Here is a 20,238-nt window from a genome sequence, read left to right on the forward strand (position 1 = left end):
GCGACGCCCGTAGCTTTATAGCTTATCACCTACCGACACTGCCCATTCCAGCCCGGAAAGTAAACAAAACACACACATAGATGTTCATACAATATGTACAAAGTAACAACAATGATATAACAATCTTTACAATCCTCAAGCAATGGAAAACGAAACTTGTTTGCCTTGGAGCTTACAACGAGACAAACAAGAAAGGCCATTACAAGAGACCAAAAAGGGAAAGAAAGGCATTTAAAGATCAAAAGGAAAGGAGACGAAACTTAAAGGTTCTCTTCTACAAGAAGTCACACTAACCAGTGACTATCAGAGATACATAACATAATTCCCCCTAATCAGATATCTTAGCATCTGTGATTTAGTGGGAAATGTAGAATTTTTTATTGATCGCCTGACAAATCCTATTTGCACGCTTAGCTATACGAAAAATAGGAAAATCAATTTTTCCACCTCGGCTAGACATTCATAAAATGCCTTCTTAAGTCTTCATTTGAGGTTGCAACCCTTTCTGGGCCTTTGTATTCCGCCTTTTATCATCGATCAGTCTTATTTTTTATGATCATGCTAAGAACTTTACCTCGGTGACTCATCCCAGTGGAAACCTTTTCTTCCACATTTTTATAAACATTTCGTTTAATGGCAATTAGTTGGAAAATTGGTTTTACTTGCTGTGCATTTGTCCCCCGCCACAGGGATGTTACGTTTTCGGATTCCCAGGAAATCACACTTGGTTGAGGCGGAAAAAAAGTACAATCTCATTATTGTTATTATGTAATGAAAGCCTGTGCAACGGCCCACACATAAAAAAACCGAATAAAAAACCAACGGCCAACGCAAAAATATCTTGAGAGTCAGAAAACTTAAAAAGAACTTCTCAGACGGCAGAAAAGTTAGCAGACATGGGCGTATGACTGGAGCTGTTGATTTTAGATGAAGATGATTGCTGCACAGATGAAAAATATTAAAAATGTTTTAATTTTAATATTAAGAACATAGAGAGTTAACAAAGGAATATTTTAAAATATTTTTCAATAAAACAAAATGATAGTTAAAAGTGTTCTAGATAAACTTTTTAGAGCACAAATAAATCATTGAGAGAACTATTATTTATTGTGAATTCGGGTAATAATAAATCATCTCTAAAAATTTAACTACAAATAAATATTTTTAAAATACAATTAACCTTTATTTAATCTAAATATTTTAAATTAAAGTTAAAAATTAAAAGCTCGCCATATTTTAATACCTGTTTCCAACAAAAATTGTAGTGCCTTATGAACTTATTAAAAAACTTAGATATTCTAGTCTGAATATTATCCTTTCAACATCAACTTTCTTAAAGTGCAACCATTTTCAGAGGATGCTGCGCTTCTGAGAAGACTGTGTGGGAGATTGTTGACATTATATTTTATGAAGCAACATGCGCAATGTCTAGGCCTAAATTAAATTCCCTCGTTTTAACTTGGCTAACTCGGTGAAGAACGGGTTAGGCTAACGAATATCCAGCCAGATCGGTCCGGCTAATAGATATGAATTATCTATTTTTTCTTGCCGCTCCAGTACCAAAGTTGCTTGCAACATGTTGACAACGCTCTGGCAACTTGGCCGGCCGCCAGTGTGGATCGCAACATTGGTTGATAGTGTAATAGGTAGTGTATCTCAACATTTCGGCACCGGGCGCATCTGCCTCAGAATCCAATCCAATTCATACGAGATACAGTCGTTATCTGTAAGTCGTCGGGTCTTGTTGGAAAATCGGATCCGTGCATAATCCGTGAATAAGAATAAGTGAAAAGCATTTAGCCATCGGTCTATGGAGTTCTGCCATCTGGCCCCGTGTATCAAAACAAACAAATCATTGCACAAACCAGCCGCCGACACGCAGATATAAAGCCCAGATATATAAAATCGGATGTGCGTGAGTGAAGTTGTGGGTGTGTGTTTGAGTTACTTTGCAAGTTGAGGGCGTTTTGTGAGTTCTCTTGAAAAAAAAATTGAATTAAAGTGCAAAACTAAAAGATATAAATTTTGTGAATGATTTGCAAAAATATTTCAAAAATATTAATTAAAAGAAAAGTGTGAAAAAAGCATAAAAAAACAAAGAAAAAACAGAAAGAAAAATATCATTTGTGTCACAAATATCATCTCAACGATTAACAGCCAAGTGAATAATTGGAATTCCTTTCCGAACAAAAAGCGCTCAAGATCTCGTCAGCAAGTGTCAGAATATTAAACGCCATAATTAATAGCTAATAGCCAAACAAAAGAGAAAATGCTTTAAAAAGAATATCAGGTGCCGAGAAAAGAAATACAAAAAACAAAGAAATATAAAAACATAAAAACAAAGTAGAAGTAATATTTCAAAATAAAAAACAGAAACGACAATGCCTTCGTTGAGCGCCAAAATGTTGTGGCTATTGCTGATGGTAATGCCCCTTGGCGGGGCTAATACCAGTGATCAAAGGGTATCGACAGTGGCGCCTCCCCACCGGATCTCGCATCAGCAGCAGAGGTTGCACCAGTTGGAGGCAGCCCAGCAGCACCAGCAGCAGCGTCATCACCATTTGCGGCACGAGCAGCATTTGCGGGCCGAACTGGAGGGGAACGGGAATCATCAGCCACCGCCCATGGGCGGGTCCGAGGGGGATCTCACCGGCTTTGAGTCGCAGCTACCCATGCAGCAGCATCACTTGCGCCACCATAATCGCCACCACCAGAGCTGGGAGCACAGGGTCTTCCCGGCCTTGCGTCACCAGCAACATCGCTTGGCCGCCGTTGGAACCTCCACGCCCAGGACAGTCTTCACCACGGAAGCACCCACTACCTCGCACCGGGGCCTGAACATGAATCATACTCGCTACTTCGATCGGGACGGCATGAATCCCCCGTGGGCTGAATACCACACCACCAGTGCCCCCAACTGGCGGCAGGAACTGGACACAAGTAACTCCGACGAGGAGTCCGATGAGGACGACGATGATGAGGACGAGGAGTATGACTATAATTATGACTCCAGCTCAAATGCCGTCGATGAAGAGCTGGCCCGCCAAGTGCCCAGATACTCGCTTTTTAACCAAAAGCCTTCACACACCGCAGAGAACAAGGAGATAGAGTACGATCAGTCGGATGAACTGGAAATTTCGGACAATAGGAATCGAAACAGCAACAGACATCCAAGTGTGGCGAATCCCCATCATAAGCTGGCTGAGAAAAGAAACATTTTCGATTGGCTGTTCAAGCAGGACAAGGAGAAGGAGTTGACCAGGAAGCCACATACCACAGCAGCACCCAAAACCACAACAACGACAACCACTACCACCACCACCCACCGCCCAGAGAGACAAACATTAATCCTAACCGATGCCAATCTGAAAAAAACCGATCTAGATAAGCTAGATAAAGATTATTCCAATGAGGACAATGATTCCGAGTTCGAGGACGCCTTCTCCAACGAGCAGTGGAACAAAATCGAGCATGATCACAAATTGCGCCAACAGAAACACCAGAAGGAGCTCCAGGCGTTGCGTGAGAAAAGCAGGAACACCCCCTTAATCAGGAATGAGGCCCCCCCTTCGTATAACATTGAATCTGAGGTAAGTCGTCCGGGCTTGGCATTGCGCTCATTGTTCACAAATAGCTACGACCAAGTGCGAGTGACTATATGATAAGGCAGATTCTCGGACTCCCCGACTCATGCGGAGTCCATGATGTCATTAGCCATTGTGATTGCTCTGGCATTGCTCCATACCAGTCGGGGATTGTCGGCCACTGATAAGGGATGCCGCCACACCGAATAAACAACGCAACGGGGGCGAATACCAAACTCTTGCCACAAAATGACCAACAGATTTTTGGGGCCTGCCTGGTATTTGGGGCTTCGGTTTCACGTTTGATTGCGATTTTCGATGTTGGCGGTTGCTGATCCGGTAAATCCATAGGTAAACATATAGATGTCAAAGGGTACTCGGCGAAACGAGTGTGATTTTCAAATAAAACACTGATTTTTTTTCAGGGGCAGGTTGTGATGAAAATTTTAATATTTAAGCGGCACTTGACAAAATAATGTGTAAAGAATGAAAAGTAGTCTATAGTACTTAGTCTATAATAGTTTCAAGTATTAGTATTTTTTAATAGTTAAGATAAGGATAATTAAATTAATATTTAAATTTAAAAAGGGTTTTTTTACTTTTTTTAAAAGCCATAGCCTCTGTGTTGTTAAAAAATTGTCTTTAAATTAAAAAATTCTAATATTTCCCCCTGTGTATAAAACATTATTCATGAACCATGGGCGTTACGCACTGACCATGGCTAATGCCGTTTGCATTTTGGCTAACATCAAAAGCAAAGCACATTTGCCAGCAAAAGCACAGTCCAGAGCAGACAGACATGTTGCTTTATTTGGTGTTCTGGGCTCTTGTCAAATATTTACACAATGTGCAAAATTTCAGGGGGGTGTACGAATAGTGTTGGCCGTTTCTGGCTGACCATTCGCCATTCACCAGTGCGGCTGACTAATTGCAACCAGCATAATGAAAATAAAATAAAAAAAAAACAAAAAAATAAACAAAAAATAAACTGTTTGTTGCATTTGATTTGCACATTTTGGATGGCATTGCATTCTGTTTGCTTAGAGTTGGGTTTCTGGCTTTTGGTCTGGTTTTAATTGCATTTTCATGGTTCCCTTTGATCCCGCGACCCTCAGGTCAATGCCACTCCCCTCCTGGTACTGCGCTGTAATTACCTTACAAAAAAAGGACCAATTAAATTCGTCTGAAAGTAAATAATTTTGGTCGAGGAAAGTAGTCGGCGTTGACTGCCTTTGTCGGTTTAGTTTGTTACTTTAAGTGTCTGTTATTTATTTATTTATTGGCCAAGCATTTTGTCTTTGGCGTTCAGGTAAATGGAGTATAGTTATTTAACTTGTCATTGAAAATGGCTTGGGAATTGTTTATGTCCTTCAGCAATGGTTGTCGGTGTAAGTACATAGTCGGGAGGCCTTGGATGATAAAATATACTTAAAATACTGAGGGTTTGATAGACTTCTTTGAGCATTAATAGTTCTTGAACTTCTTTGAAAGATTTTATGGGTAGTAGCTATTTAATATATATTTCGAAGTTTCTAGAATAGATCAGTTAGTGATTGCAATGCTATTGTAATGAGCTTCATATTTTCCTCTTTTAGCAGTGGTATGAGCTCCTCCTCTGTTAGTTCATAAAAATCGAATAAATTGTATCGAAAAATAATCTGCAAACTAAATAAATTTAATTTTATCCGTGACTGCTTTTAATCTATTTTTTTAGCTGTCTATATAATTTGTTTAACCATTTGAACATGATGAATATTGCAGCATAATTTCCCACTTAATCACAAATTCCAATTTTTTACTGCGTGGAGAGACGTGGAAAGTGTGTGGACAACTGTCGGCAAGTGCGTGTGCTTCTGGAAAACGAGAAATGCACTCAAAATATTGTTAACAACTAGGTAAACACTTGGCTAAAAACAACAATAATTACAAAATGGGCAAAAACAAAGAGCCACTGCGTGTAAAACGAGGAACAAAAAACAAAAGTTGTACAACAAAGTGGGTGGGTGAGAAAAGCAGGTGGGTGGCTGGCTGGGCGGAAGTGGGGTGGCGCCAGGGGAATTGGCACAGAGCCATCAAAATAACAAGTTGCCCCCTTCCCCCTTTTATGGTGAACAATACAATTAACACATGTCTGCGGATGACGCCGGCTACTCGGCAGGATGTATGCTCCTTTTCCTGTCTCCCTTCCTGACATCCTTCCTTACCCGTGCTGCAAAAAGTATCTCCCCGACATGTGAACATGCCACGTACGGCTGCAATTACGCCGTTTACCTTTCTCGCTTTCTCCCAATTAAATATTATTTTGGCTTATATGCATTCTATAATCAGCTTTGAATGATTCTTAATTAACATTTCCAATTAACTCTCAATAAAATGAGGTTGCATATAAATAAAATTATTTATCTGTTGGCTGATTGCAGATTGAATCACATTTTAAATAATTTATATTTATAATATGATTTATATGAATTTATATCAATTTTATATTTATATGAAAATTGTTTATAGGAAATAAAATGAATCCTTTAAGCCTTAATCCTTTTGTGAAAACCTTAAATAGAATTCCCCTTTTAGAGTCTTCTCTTTTTTTTTTTGATGCTCTACTTTTCCTGCTAGTAATTCTTTCTGAACTTTTTTTCCCCAACCTCTAATGCATATCCCTCATTTGCACTTACATCCACTTGATATACAGGACCTGTATAGTCCTCCCATTTCCCCCGAAAAACTGTCACAAACACACACCACCCCACACAGAGACACCAATCACTTGTTTTCCCAGCTTTTCCCGGTTCTGTTGTTGCAGTTTTTGTTTGCAAGCTTTTAGCCATCTTTTGTGGGTGTAGTTCTATACATGCCAAAAGTTTGTGGCTTTTTTCATCCTGTCACTGCTGGCTTCCTTCGACTTTCCTGGCTGCTTTTTTTCTCTCGCTGCTACCGCTTGCCAGATCTTCAGGAAAGTGAAAAGCAGCACAGAAGTGGGCTTAGCCTTTGAACGGCGAAACGTCAAAAACGGTTAAGAAGCGACATCTGAAGCCACATACTTGCACACAGCCAGAGTTTATCGTTTGCCGCCCACAGAGGTGGTTGAAGGTTGTCGCAGTGGGGTTGCAACGACCTTGAAGCTCAGCATGGTTGGGGAAAGCAATAAAAAGCCCACAAAAGTGGTGATACTCGAAATAGTTCTATTTCATTTATTTCTACAAAAAAAGTATTTCATTTTCTTTGTTTAAGTTTTCTAATCATTTTTTTCTTTCAAATATTTTTATTGGAAACTCGGCTGCTGCTCGTTTGTTTTATTATCTTTATTTCGCAATTACTCTTGGCCTATAGCTGTTGGCTGTTGGTGACATTTTTCAGCTAATTTCCACTCACATTTCATACATATTTTCCTCTTTTTGTCCTGTTATTGGCAGTGCAATTTCATTTTAGCTCTCTTGTGTCTTTCCCAGGGATTTTCCTTTTCTCCTTCACTTTATGCTGTTGATGTTTTCCCTCTTGCGAGGGGCATTCATTAGTTTTTCTCAAGCCCCTCCCACACTCCTGTCACCTTCGATCTCTGGACATCCCTCTACTTGGAGTTTATAGAAAAAAATACTTGACTTTTCCTATCTCCGAAGCCGCTTGAAGCCAAAGACTTATTCTTTGGACATTTTCCATTGCACAACTCGTGCTTATTGTCTCCAGATTGCCTGGCTGTGGGTCTTTCTATTTGGTGGACTTTTTAAGCCAGCTTGCCATAATTTATAGCAGCCTCGAAAATAAATTTTAAGAAATTATTTTCCTCCTCCTTTGGGTGGAAGGGAAAAAGCAATATAAATTCTAGCAACTAATTGGCAATGTTTTCTTCTCAGAGTTTCAATGACTTTATTAGACTATCAAGATTACTTAGATACAGTACATGTGTAAGATGCCCTCTCCCCTTTTTTTTTATTTCCCACTCCAGCTTCAGTTCAAATACGTTTCTTGCCACACATGCTGCAGTGGAGATTCTTGGAATGCCGCGAAATCTTTTAGCGGCTTCGTCACTTTATAAATCATGCCACACACACACAGTACACACACAGTGCCACACACCCAGGGATTATACTACAAATATGTATATTTTGGGTGGGGCGGGGAGAAAAAGGGAGTTTTTGGGGAGCGACGACAGCAGTTTGTTAGTTAATCTGACAGAAAACGGTTTGTCGGTGGCAGAATGATATGTATCTTTGTATCTGTTGAATGCATTCGCAGTTCGTCTTTGTTTGCTCAACCAGAACTCGTCCCCTCTCTTTTTCGTTACAAGATGCCTACTCTTTTTGTTATTTTAGTAAACTACATAACCAAAGACACATGTGACGAGATGCCGACTTTGTGATTGATTTTGATGAGGAGCTTGACGAAGAATTCATTGTAATTCATGGAAATGCATCACTGCTCAGCCCATGAATTTATTTTGGGGTCAAGGTTTTCATGTACGAGGGGATATCTTTACAGTTAGAACTCAATTACGATCAGTGATCACGTTTGGTTTGATTTAAGCTGCGAACACGGGCATAAATATTTTATTACGTGACGAGAAAAACTTACGCGAGTGAAAGACTTTTAGTTTATGGCTTTATGGATGGCCAGCTGCCATTGTCATATGTATACTTTATAAGCCTGACCTAAATGACCTCCATGAAGTGTCTGGAAAAGTGTACAATATGTTAGACTTGTATTCCCAATTGATTGTAAATCATAAACTTATTGCTTTTAAATCTTGTACTTTCCCATAAATCACAAACAATTGAAAACCGCCCTCATAAACATTAATTAAACCCATTGTCATTATTATTTATGAAAACCCTTAAGTCTAAGCCTTAATTGAATCAATAGCTTAATTGTCATAAATTCAATTCCATAAATCTCGACCAATTTAAAGGGAATTCGAAAGTCAAACTATTGGGTTTGTCTCTCTGTCACAAGTTCACCATAAATATGTCCATGTCAAGGCCCCTCCATGGGTTCCTTACCTCCTTTCTGAAGTTCTGTAACACCTTCCATGCAAGCGCAAACTTTCGTGTAATTCAGGTAATCTAATATCCACAAAAAGGTGCCGCACCCAGGCCTGGGTGGAAAATGATTTTATTTCACGCAACACTTGCAACTGACAAAACGACAAAATAGCAGAGAGCCGCGGCAACAAACGACTCAAAATAACACGCTTGTCAAAGAGTTGGACAATAAATCATGACCGGCAAACGAAAATATTTTTGTTGACACGTTTGTTGCAAGTCCATTGCGAAATGCTTGCCCTACAATTTCCGTTTTTTTTCATCTTTTCCTCCAATTTTTTTTTTGTTGGTCGACAAACCCCAACAAAAAAGCCGCAAAAGACAAATTGAATGTCGTGTTAGGCAATTTGGGGCAGAGGGGTCGAAGCGAAAAGAGTCACGGTCAGGTCAGTTATTCAAAACACCATCGAAATGAAAAAGAAAACTTTAACTAAACCGAACTATTGAACTGTAACAGAATACTAAAGCACGCACCAAAAAAATGCCACCCAAAAAATAACTCATCCAAAAAAATAGTTTTTTTTTAGAAGAGAGATACAGTGGAGCTTTGATAATAAAGGCAGTAGAAGTAAACGAATTTTAGCATTTAGTAAAAAAGGATTTTAACTATTATTCTCTCACAAAATAGTTTACTATAAATTTAATTTATATAATTTTGTTAGAGTTTATTGAGCTCTACTGTATCTGTTGGAATTTGTATCTAAATCCCATTTATGTGTGCGAGTTGTGGATTCCGATGAATTAGAAACATTCAAATAAATCAACTGCCATTCAAAAAGGGGAACTAAAATGATGTTTTTGATGGCCTGGAACCTCCACCCAGTCACCTGCTGAGCTCTATTGATCCACCTGTTCCTTCTGGGGCACAAATACTTCAGTTTCTCAACATAATCTCTCCCACACCCACACTCTGGCAGACTCCCAAAACTGAGGCAACAAAGGTCAAAGGTTGCCTGGCAAATGTCTTCATTCAAAATATGTATTGAAGTTGATGCATTGCCCGGCTGGTCATTAAAAATTTAACATAAATCTTTTGAGTCAGTCATGCCACTCTGGGGACCCTCCATCCACCTGAGAGTGTGATGGTTAGTATCTGTGTGTCGGCGTCAATGTGGTGTGCCTTTCTGGTATGTGTGTCAAAAAGTATCTGTAAATTGCAAAACCATTCCACATGCATGTGTATAAAATATTAGAGCCGCGATTAGAGAGCCGAGGCAAGTAATAGTACATATAAACTATGACGAGAACTCACTCAGGTGGGTGTGCCTCGAGTGTGTTTGAGTGTGTGTCTTTGGCAAGTGTCGCACTTGGCTTACATGGACAGTGGTATCAAATAGAGAAAATAGATAGGAAATCTTAATTTTAATAAAGATAGAATATAGGGAATCTAAGTTTCAAAAAAAAGATTTCAAGGGGGCTCATCCAAGCAATTGCTACAAAAATCTTTAAAAAATTGTTGCATTCAGATTTAAGAGTAGATTAATAGAAAATATATCTGTAGATAATTTATGGTATTCAGAAAGTTTGATAAAAAAAGGAGTCTAGTCACATTTTTAGAGAACTTATTTGTTTAGTTTATTCGAGAGTTTAGTCTTCAAAATTTAATGAGTTATTTATCAAGTTTATCAAGTTAATCAAGCTTTAATCAATACTTTAGTGCATAACCTATATTCAAGCCACCTTCCTATTAACATTTTCGAATTATCTATTTAAGTGCAAACGCCAAACCTATTTAAATACAATAGAGACTAAACAAGTGAATAGCATATGTTATCTGCTAAATAGAGTGTTCAAATGCCATTTAGGCTGTCACTCCTGATGTCGACGACAAATTTATGAAGTGACTTGCATATCAACTTGATTAATATCGCACTAGAGTGCACTTCAAGCCCCATTGTGACCACTGTTACAGCTCATTTGGCATTACAAAAGTTGTCAGTTTTCAGGCGATTTAGGGATAAAAAAGATACAATACAAAAAAAACACAAAATTATAAAAATTTAACCAAAAATTGTCATGCACTTTTGACAGCTTAATCAATAAACATTATTTCGGGCCGAGAGTGGAGAATGGTGGAGAGAAATATTCGAATTTCAAATTCAAAAATAATTTCGAATGCTGCATTCGCAGACAAAAATTCCTAATGGGGGGTCCGCTTATGGTATTTGGCAGGTTGACAAAAATCTGCATTTGAATGGCTTTTAATTAATGTCCGAAACGTCATATTAATAACCAGCACTGATGACTCAATTTCTGGTTCATTTCGGCCTTTCAATAGATCACGGGGGTCACGTTTTGCGGCTGGACATTAACCCATTGTCCACACTCTGTCTATTCAGGGTGTATGGTGTGGCGGACATGTATTTGATGGGCGCGTTGGGAGAATAAATGCCAATGCCAGGCCATAGTCAATAAATTGTCGAAAAGCCCAGTAGCAGAGCTACAACTTCTCCAGTGATTCCCCCCTCCCAGTGATTAATTTCTTCGTTAAATTGATAGAAATTTCCAATGTCTTTCAATCTTGCATTATGCATGAGACTCGAGAAACGCGACTCGAGTCGCGACTCTAAAGAGCCAAAGTCAAGTTCGGTTTGTTCAGGCTCGTCATGCGGACAATGCAGCTAGTGGATTTCATCAATATTTCATTTTCAGCATTTCGATTGGGCATTTGTAAGCGATTTTCTTTTATTACACAATTTTTATATCATTTTTATTGGATTCCGATTGGGAACAATGCACTCGTGAGGTCCGAAAAGGCGAGACTCACGAGCATTAAACACACTTTTGGGCCAAAACACACACATATTTTGGTTTATTTTGGGTTTATAACAATCCTATAGCTGGGTGGAGTCTCTTGACGGAGAGACTCTTTAACACTTTCGCTTTTCAATAAAAGAAACTCGATTTATTCGGGGCTTTTGAAGATTTGTCTGCACACTTATATGTCCCATAAAGCAGAACATTTGGATATTTTCAAAGCGCTTTACCAGGCTAATCCAACATGAATTTATTGCCTCTAGATTGTATTACAAAATTTTTATATTTTTATTTCAAGAAACAAAGTCAAGGTTGCGTGGATTCTTTAAAAAAATATATCATTTCTTTGGCCATTGGTCTAGATATTTTTATTAAATTGTTACGAAAGGTGTATGTGATTAAGATGATTCAGAAATTATACTTTGAAGTTCATATAGATTAGAGAATATATTAAGTAATGATGTTTTAAGTCTAATAGCTTCCATGAATTCCTATTCATAAATCATAATCGTTTGTTTTATTGACCATCAAAACTCTCCAGCTTGTCTGCCACGCTGCCATAATGCCACAATTTGCATACCCCATCCGCTTCCAAGTACCCAACTATGTCTGAACCCACCCATTGCCCCACCTGGGGTGCACCTGCCGATCGGATTCGATTGCGCTTCATCGACCGCAAATGGCGGGAACATTGAAAAGCGGAGGAGCCGTGTAGCCGAGAAGCCCTCGAGGTCAGCTCATAAACTAAACGCTATCAAAAAGCCAAATGCTCTCCGGCTTGGTTAATCACTTCATCAACGTCCAAATCGCCAGCAAATCAACCAGAAATGGGCGTCTTCAAACGGGGAGGGTAAATGGTTTCTAGACTTGATGGCAAACAAATCTTGTAGTCATCGAATCATTTTTTTGTCATACTCTTTCTAGAGGGTATCTGGACTTTGGCTTTCAGTTTAAGCTTGGTTTTATTTTATGGAAAGCTAAGATAGAAGATATATAGTCAAATGTACAAGAAAACATCTTAAAATAAAACCACATCCAATAAAATATTAGGATAAGAGTATTTCAAAAGTATTCCTTTCAAAATATATTTTCCAAAATTTTTTATTTCTTGGTCGTGGCCTTCGTGTCCACCGCGGGGCAGTTGCAAGTTGCAAGTTGCCAGTTGTCAGTTCTCAGTTGCAACTGCCTGGCAGTCTGCCGTCTACAGTCTTTAGTTTTTGGTCTTCGCCTTCGTCTGGGAGTGGAAATCACTGCTCTGCGAGTCTCGAGCTTGGCTTTCAGACATCGTCAGACTGCCAACTAATAATTGCCAATGGTGGAGGCAGGGGAGGCAGCTTGGTAGGCAAATGAATTTGCACCGAGTTGCAAATCATTTGACAGGCGGCGGCCAAAGATTTTCGCTCTGCCTGTGACTTTTGTTGGTTTTTGCATTCCGCTTGCACTTTTGTTTGTTTTTCACAAAACTTTGGCTGCTGCTATTGCCACTTTGATGATGTCATATGCAAATTTGTGCCTCGAAAAATAGCATCTGTCGGATGCCAAAATTTTCGAAGCTAATCGCGGTCGGGGGGCATGGACATGACAAAGGTGATGCTAATGGTGATGGATATTGCAGGTGATTGTGTTTCCCGCGATCGGAATGCAGTTGCGATTTGTTTGTTCTTGTGGCAAGTGTTTGGCGCGTGATTTATGCAAAATATCTTACTAATTCTTATCGCATTTTTTGCATCTCTTTGCAGGTGAGTTCTGACAGTGACATTTTCGGGATTAATGTAATGAGTGGATGGAATTAATTGGAAGTGGTAAGCTAAGAGATGGGATCTTAAAGATGTGGATGTATATATACTACATAGTTTGAGTTTATCCCTGTTAACAAGAAATTGTATTATTGCACTTAAGTGTTGCACTTTTATGCCAGTATTGCACTTATCCTTGACCTTCTTGGAGCCTCGCATTGCAATCAGCCCAGCGAAGCGAGCTACGCAATTTGTAGCTCGTAAGCGGGAAAGAGGAGACTTCAGCCCGAGCATGACTAACCAGGTCCCCCCAGACCCCTGTCTACCCATCAACCTGTTGGCTCCTTGAGGCCCGGAGTGGACATACATACGTATGCCTAACGACCCATTAGTCACGTCAAATCAGCAACACGAACGAGCCAAGTGCGAAAACCAGGGGGAGATACGGCGGAGTGACGCCCTGGAGAGAGAAAAACAAGGGAAGTACGGGAAAAATAGCCAACTGCCAGAGAAATAGAAACGAAAACAATAAAGGCAAAGTGATCGTGACCAATTGTTGGCTTTTGGTCAAGCAGCGGCCACTAGACCAACAATCAACATCGACAGCAGCAGCAGAAACGGCAGCAGAAGCAGCAACATGCAATGCAACAACATCAACAGTCGGGCAACATCGTTTGAATATCTGCAAATATTTGTCTTTGTTGACGAACTTGCGGCAATTTTCGCTGCACCCTCTACCTCCTTACTCTGTTTTTCGACACTTTTCCGCCAGTTGGCTAAAATGTCCAAAGACTGTCCATCAAGTGACCGCAAAATGTGGCCCCCACTACGGTTGCTGACCAGAAATTTGGTCTGACCTGTAACATCCGTCCGGTGTTCCGGTTGTCCTATATCTGTCTGTCTACACTTGAAAAAATAGAGTCAAAAGGAGCTTAAGATTTAATATAATAGAGTGTGTGAAATAATTGATAATAAAAGTGTCTAAAAGCTTCAAGTTTAAGGCTTAAAGCCCTCTACTTTCCTTATTAACACTTCAATATGAGTAGTTCTTCAAGTGCAATCTGCCTTCTGGCCATCTTGGCTTCTGTCTTCATTCGAGAAACCTTCACTTCAGACACTTGCCTAGATATTTATTGTAATCGAACGTGACAGGTCGCACTTAATGAGATTCTGACTCATCTGGCAGCTATTCCTTCATTGTCAGCTGCGTGGCGTTAAAAAAAAGATGAGAATTTATTTGCCATTTTGTATTGATTTGACAATTGAATTTGTGAATTAACATCAGGGGTCTGGCAGGCGTTTTTATTGCATTTCAGCCACACACAACGACTCTGGGACACATGTGGCACATGCAAATGAACACATTTTCCATTCTCACTGAAAAGAGATGGATAGAAACCGAGGGGCAGAGATGGGGCGACAGGCTAAATCCATTTAGGACTCGCAACCAGAGAAACCAACCGAATTCCAGGACCTATCCCAATCCAAAAACTCGTGTGCAGTCTGCAGAAAAACGAATTTCAAGCAAATATCTCAGAGAGACTGTGAAAAAATGTTGGGGTTGTTTTCATATTTTTTTTTTGTTTGGTTACTGAGATTTCTATTAAAATAGACCCATTGGAAGTTGTTCATAAAAGGGTATAATGACTTTATCCAGGAGATTGAGTTCTCCATTTTAAGAGAAAACATTTTATTTTGAAATCCTCTAGCTAAAAAGCCACTATTTCACGGTTTAGGCTTTAGTTTTTTTGGCCATGTGCAATTCAACTCTTGTCCTGCATTCTAAACCATAAACGAAATGGGTCTAGTGCATGCTCAACATCCTTCGTCCTTCTAGTCCTTGTGCTCCGTTCTGCTCTTTTCTCGCTGCGTGTTTGCAGGCAAACACATAGAAAACGCCACCCGCTGTTTGTCGCCACATGTCCTGGCAAGGGACCGAGTACGGTTGGCGGAGTACGATTGACCTCCGGTACGGTTGAAACTACAGTCCCCCCCTCAAAAAAAAGGGGGGTTTCAGGCTGAAGTAACAGCTGCTACTGCACTGACTGGCTGAAATTGAGTTTTTTAGCCACGAAGACTCGGATTTATTTGCATACTAGTCGCAAAAATTTCAAAGACTACACAGGAATGCTTTTTTTAAATTCAACCTTGGTACATGGTTAGAAAAAAAGGCTAACAGAAAAGTTATTTGATATATAATTTGGTAATTTAAGGACTTCTAGTCTTTAGAAACTTGGAAAAGAATCAGATTTTAAACAATCTTTTGAAAAATGTATACATTTTTAAACCAAAAGGCACCCTTTTTATGGCACATTTTTAGTTAGCCACATATATTCGCTCGTATAACCTTTTTGCAACGGCTTATAAGCTCAGGACTCCCAAGTCCCGGCCTTAGTCCTTGGGCAAAGGTCCTCCACTTAATCCTCGGTTGCTGGCCAAGCTGAAGCTGATGTGTAAATGCCGTCATAATGCTTGTACCGACGTCAGCTTGACAGCTTTTCCCTGCCGTTGCCGTCACCGTCACCGTTGCCACCGCCGCCCCAATCTCACCGGAATTGTAGGCGTGGCACGTGGCTGACCAACAGACCCCGAGGAAGGGAAAATGGCTGGAGGATACCAGATGCCAAATGGCCAGTATAGGTGGACAGGATGAGGTATTGGCCAAAAGAGGTTGAGGATGTGCTGCCATGATGGCCAGCTTATTAGTATGCAGCTGTGCTCGCTTTTAGGAGCCAGAAGCAAGGGCTTTTCCGGGTAGGACAATGTACACACACTCCGCACACTCTACACACACATTCGCCCACTTACATGGGTGCATTGTGCGTGTCCTTGTCAGGATTCAGTTTGCTTTAATTAATTTTGTACGCCATTTGCTGGTAGATTGGCTCAACAGTGTCTTAAATTAAGTGTTACATGTGTTACCTTTGCTTTGATTAATTTTTGATACTTGCCAGTTGCTGATTGCAGAAGCTTTGTTTAAATATTACGATAATGCATCCATTTTAACTGAAAATGCCATGAAACCCAAGGCCACAAACCCCGAAACCATTTTGCCAAACCATCAGATGCACTTGCCACGCTATCGTTGCAACTAAGATGTGCCCGCGGGATGTACTCTTGCAGTGTTCAGTTTTCGCAATATTCGCAATTTTTGATTACATTTCAATCTCATCCAGCCACGAAAATCGGGTCGTATCTATCGGGAGGGGAAAAAAAACTCTGAAATCCATGCCCCCCAGAATAAAAAGTTCAGAAAAATGTTGGGCGCGAGGGTTAAAAGCGTGGCTTTTTGGCGAAAAAAGCGAGAAAATATCTATCAAAATTAAATTTCAATTGCATTCCATTGGGAATGGAATTTCGAGATGAAAATGTTTGTTATATGACCAGAAACCCCAATGCACTACCGACTCTGACTGTGACTGCAACTGCCAGTAGAGTTTGTGATTGCAAGTTGATGTGTAACTTGATTTATGCAATTTGTTGCCAGTTTGTCTGCCATCCAAGAGTAGAAAAATATATCCCAGATACCCGGGTGTGCTTCTCCCATTTGTAATTTATCCCCGAGCAGCTTAATTCTGTATGTTTTGGATATACATTTCACCCAACTAGGGGGTTGGGTTGCGAAGCCAAAACTGAAACTAAAACTGAATTTCCAAACTTTATTAGGATGTTGGATTGAAGAGTGTTGTGTTATCTGATATTTTGTATGTGATTGATGTCCGGGTATTTGCTTTTGAAATTATTTCACTTATTTTTAGAAACGAATTTGTTGAGGAAATTATATTTTCAGACATGTGTTAAACAAGTTGTTTGCTTTGGCAATAAATGAGAATTGTTAGCTCTCGGCTAGATACTCCACATGTGTTGCGAAACTACTCTCATATTGTTTAAGTTTCAGACTTTCAAAATTGCTTAAATTGCAGCAATTTTTAAACCATTCACTTACAGATCTTCCCTTTAACTCATATAATTCCCTGTTGATCATCTTCCATTACTATTCTCTTTGAGTAAGCCCTCTATTCCATTCTTTTCCCCGGACTTTTTACAGCTGAGCAGAGCTCACGTAATCAAGCCACTCATTTCCCCAGTCACCAGTAACAAATCCTTCAGCCGACATTTCCCTTTTAAAACTGCTTAACTTACAGCTTCGGTTACTGCACTGTCCCGCCCACTTGCCGACTTGCCCACTTACCCACTTCGGGGACCTTCAAGCATCACAGCTCATTAATCAACCGGCTCGGCAGTGGGGTCCACAAGCTGCAACTGTTTCGGGCCATCGTGTTGACGTTCCGCCTCGAAAATGTCACTTCCCTGGGCGTTACCGCCGGAATTTGCCTCCGTTTTGGCCACATGGTGAAACTTTGGTCTCGGTTGATTAATTGTTTAGTTAGTGATTAGGTAGAAAAATAAGCAGAGCGACTTTAAAGTCGGGTCCTTAATTGGACTCACGAACCGCTAGGAAAACGCGGAAAACCCGCACGAGATAAGGCACACGCGATTTTTGTCGCACTGTCTCACTTTCAATAGAAAAAAAGCGTTAACAAGCGTTATTGCCACTTCAGTGACGAGTTCTTGTTTTCCAGCTCATCCAATATTTTTCCAGGGTCTTCTAGGATATAATTTTATTTTTTTTTCCCATCGCCCACAAACACTTGAAGACATGCACTTATCCACCATCTCGTCGAAAATGCAACTTGCATCCAAAGAGTCCTGTTCAAGAACAATTCCTTTCACGTACGAGTGTGTGCGTGGTTTTTTTCCGAGTGCATTTTTCTGCATGTGATTGCTGCTGTGCCAGCTTCCATCCTCGTCCTAGTCGTCCTTGTCGTCCTCGCCGTGCTCGTCGTCGTCAAAATAGAAAGCGAAAAAATGTTGTCGTCATCATAAATGTCTCGGTTGCTGCTGCTTTTTGGCTGAGCGAGTCCCACCCACTATATCCCTCCCGAAAACCCCATATTAAGCCCCGTTGCTGCACCCTCTTCTTTTCATGAAAATCTTCTATTGTCAAAGTTTTCCTGGCAGCGCGAGTTTCAGAAGGTTTTACTTACTTTTCAAATGAGTTTTCCCGCTTAGCTTTAAGTATATCACTGAAATTGTGTTTCAAAGTATTAAATTATATGTTTAGTAATACATATTTTAAAATTATGGTTATATTATTATTCACTTTAGCTCAACTTCATAAATCTCTTTAGTTTAAAGTTTGTGTCAAAGTTAGTGTCTCTTATTTGTGCTCAGCCCACACTTTCTTTTTTGGCAGAAAACTTTGTTTTTATTGTTCTCTTAACTCCCATTATATTAAATAATTTTTACTTTCCCTTCCTCGGGGCTGTCACATGGAGAGATGGAAGCTCACTCTATTCACTGGAAAGTTTTTCACACAATTAAGTTGAGCAAAATGCTGTGGCAGACCCGAAATTGAAAGAAGTCCTCGCCAGGACCTCAGAAATTCTGCGGTTCCTGCAGATGCTGCTTTTGACATTTTCTGCTCTTTCTTCGGAATGAGAAGAAAAACAATTTAAATAACATTTCCTTCTCGAAATTGTTTTATTTGTTTTTAAAACATGTTTTTGGAAGGTTTTAGTGTTTTTATAACTTATACTATATGATACCCGAAACTCATGCATTGTTTTGCTGTCAAACCCCATTGGAAAAATACTCTTGTCCCTCTTGAACAAATATTCCAATTTTTCCGCTCGTTAAAATCGCTCATCCTTCATTAAACCATCGCAATCAAAGTGGAAACAATTTTCATTTAATTTCATTTTAAATGCACTCGAGGAGATTAGAAAAGCATCGAGACCTTACCCCCTGACCACTTGAGCATTTTGTTCGGTTATCGCCGACATGAAATCATCGTAAAAGTACAAAATGGTTACCAAAAGGTGCAAGAGACTTTGGTCCAAAATGACTTGGCCGAATTGCCAGTGCCATTGTTGTTTTGTTTGGGTTTGAGTTTTGGATTTGGGATGTGGGTCTGGGCCGGCTGTTTACATTGATTTCTGGTCGAGATACAATGCGGCGAAGGAACGAGTTTCGGGCATTCATTTCCTTTGTCCAAATCCGAATCCTGTTTGGTTGTGTATGCGATGGATCCTACCTGAAGAACACAACGCGAGTGGTCCATTGAATGAGGTCGAGCATCAAATTTAATCCAATTAGTTAGACAAGGCATGCTGGGTCTTTGGGTATTCAGGATTTTCAGGGATCTCGCCGCGGGGTCTCGTGCGGATCGAATTTTTGGAAGTACGCCTACGCTAACCTTCCAATCGGGTCGGTCGGCCATTTATTGTTACACTTAATTAGGATAGGTCAAAGGTTGAATTTAACCCAGCCCATAACTGGCTTTGTTCTCTATAGCATTATGAAGTTATTTCAATTGGTGCAGCTTTGGCACGTCTACCCCGGGCTCGATGATTATAGAAATATGTTGAGAATATTCTTGAAAATGCTTTAACTAACAAGGCGCACGTTGGCATCGTTAGCTCGGCCATTAACTGGAATTGGCTTAAATTGTTTATGGCCAGTACACACGCACACAAACAGCCGAGTATAGGATTTCAGAATCAGCTCCTTCAGGGTCTATACAAGCGCCTATCAATTGAGTTGCAGATTATAATGTTTATGAAAAGCAAAGATACTACTGGAGTGTCTACAACATTGTGTTTGCCTGGCTGGCGAGAAATTTCATTTGGAATGCTAAGGAGGGATTAGATTTTAGTGCCAGCTGTTGGAAACTATGGACTAATGCCTTAGTTTTAGTTCCTTGGTTTCCTGGTTTGGAATTTTTAAGGAATCTTAACATTTGATGAGTAAATTGGGTGATTATTTTGGGATTTAATCGATAGGCTTTCAGCTTTTGATTTGAAAATTTTAAGATTTAGATTGACTTCTCACAGAATTTTCTGTTAATTTGAAATGTAATAATAAATATTTTAACATATTCTTTTCAAACTTTTTGTTTCAAAAGTCTTCTGTTTTCTTCATTAATGGTAGTTACTCTCAGTGCCAGCTTCTTATGTCATCATCGTAAAATCAGGGAAGGAGGTAGGCAGTTTTCTCGCTCCACCTTCTTCTTAAATTACCTGGTAGACAACATAAACTAAGCCCCCCTCCTGGGTTTTCCTC

At 39.9% G+C, this 20,238-nt stretch overlaps 1 protein-coding gene across 3 annotated transcripts in view; it reads left to right on the plus strand.

The window, feature by feature from the left end:
* Nucleotides 1-1,680: 1,680 nt before the first annotated feature.
* The window catches only part of LOC6507092 (homeobox protein cut), a 57,445-nt gene continuing 38,887 nt past the window's right edge, over nucleotides 1,681-20,238 (plus strand). Inside the window, exons 1-2 of one of the 3 annotated variants that reach the window (XM_044716333.1) lie at nucleotides 1,682-3,590; nucleotides 13,117-13,925. In XM_044716333.1, coding sequence (XP_044572268.1) covers nucleotides 2,382-3,590; nucleotides 13,117-13,170 — 1,263 coding nt within the window. In that variant the 5' untranslated portion in view covers nucleotides 1,682-2,381 and the 3' untranslated portion in view covers nucleotides 13,171-13,925. Of the gene's footprint in view, nucleotides 3,591-13,116; nucleotides 13,926-20,238 lie in introns of those variants that run through there. The other 2 variants (XM_032455205.2, XM_014905109.3) reach the window with 2 other exon arrangements.

This window comes from Drosophila ananassae, chromosome 3R (genome assembly GCF_017639315.1).
Source record: "Drosophila ananassae strain 14024-0371.13 chromosome 3R, ASM1763931v2, whole genome shotgun sequence".
NCBI lineage: Eukaryota > Metazoa > Arthropoda > Insecta > Diptera > Drosophilidae > Drosophila > Drosophila ananassae.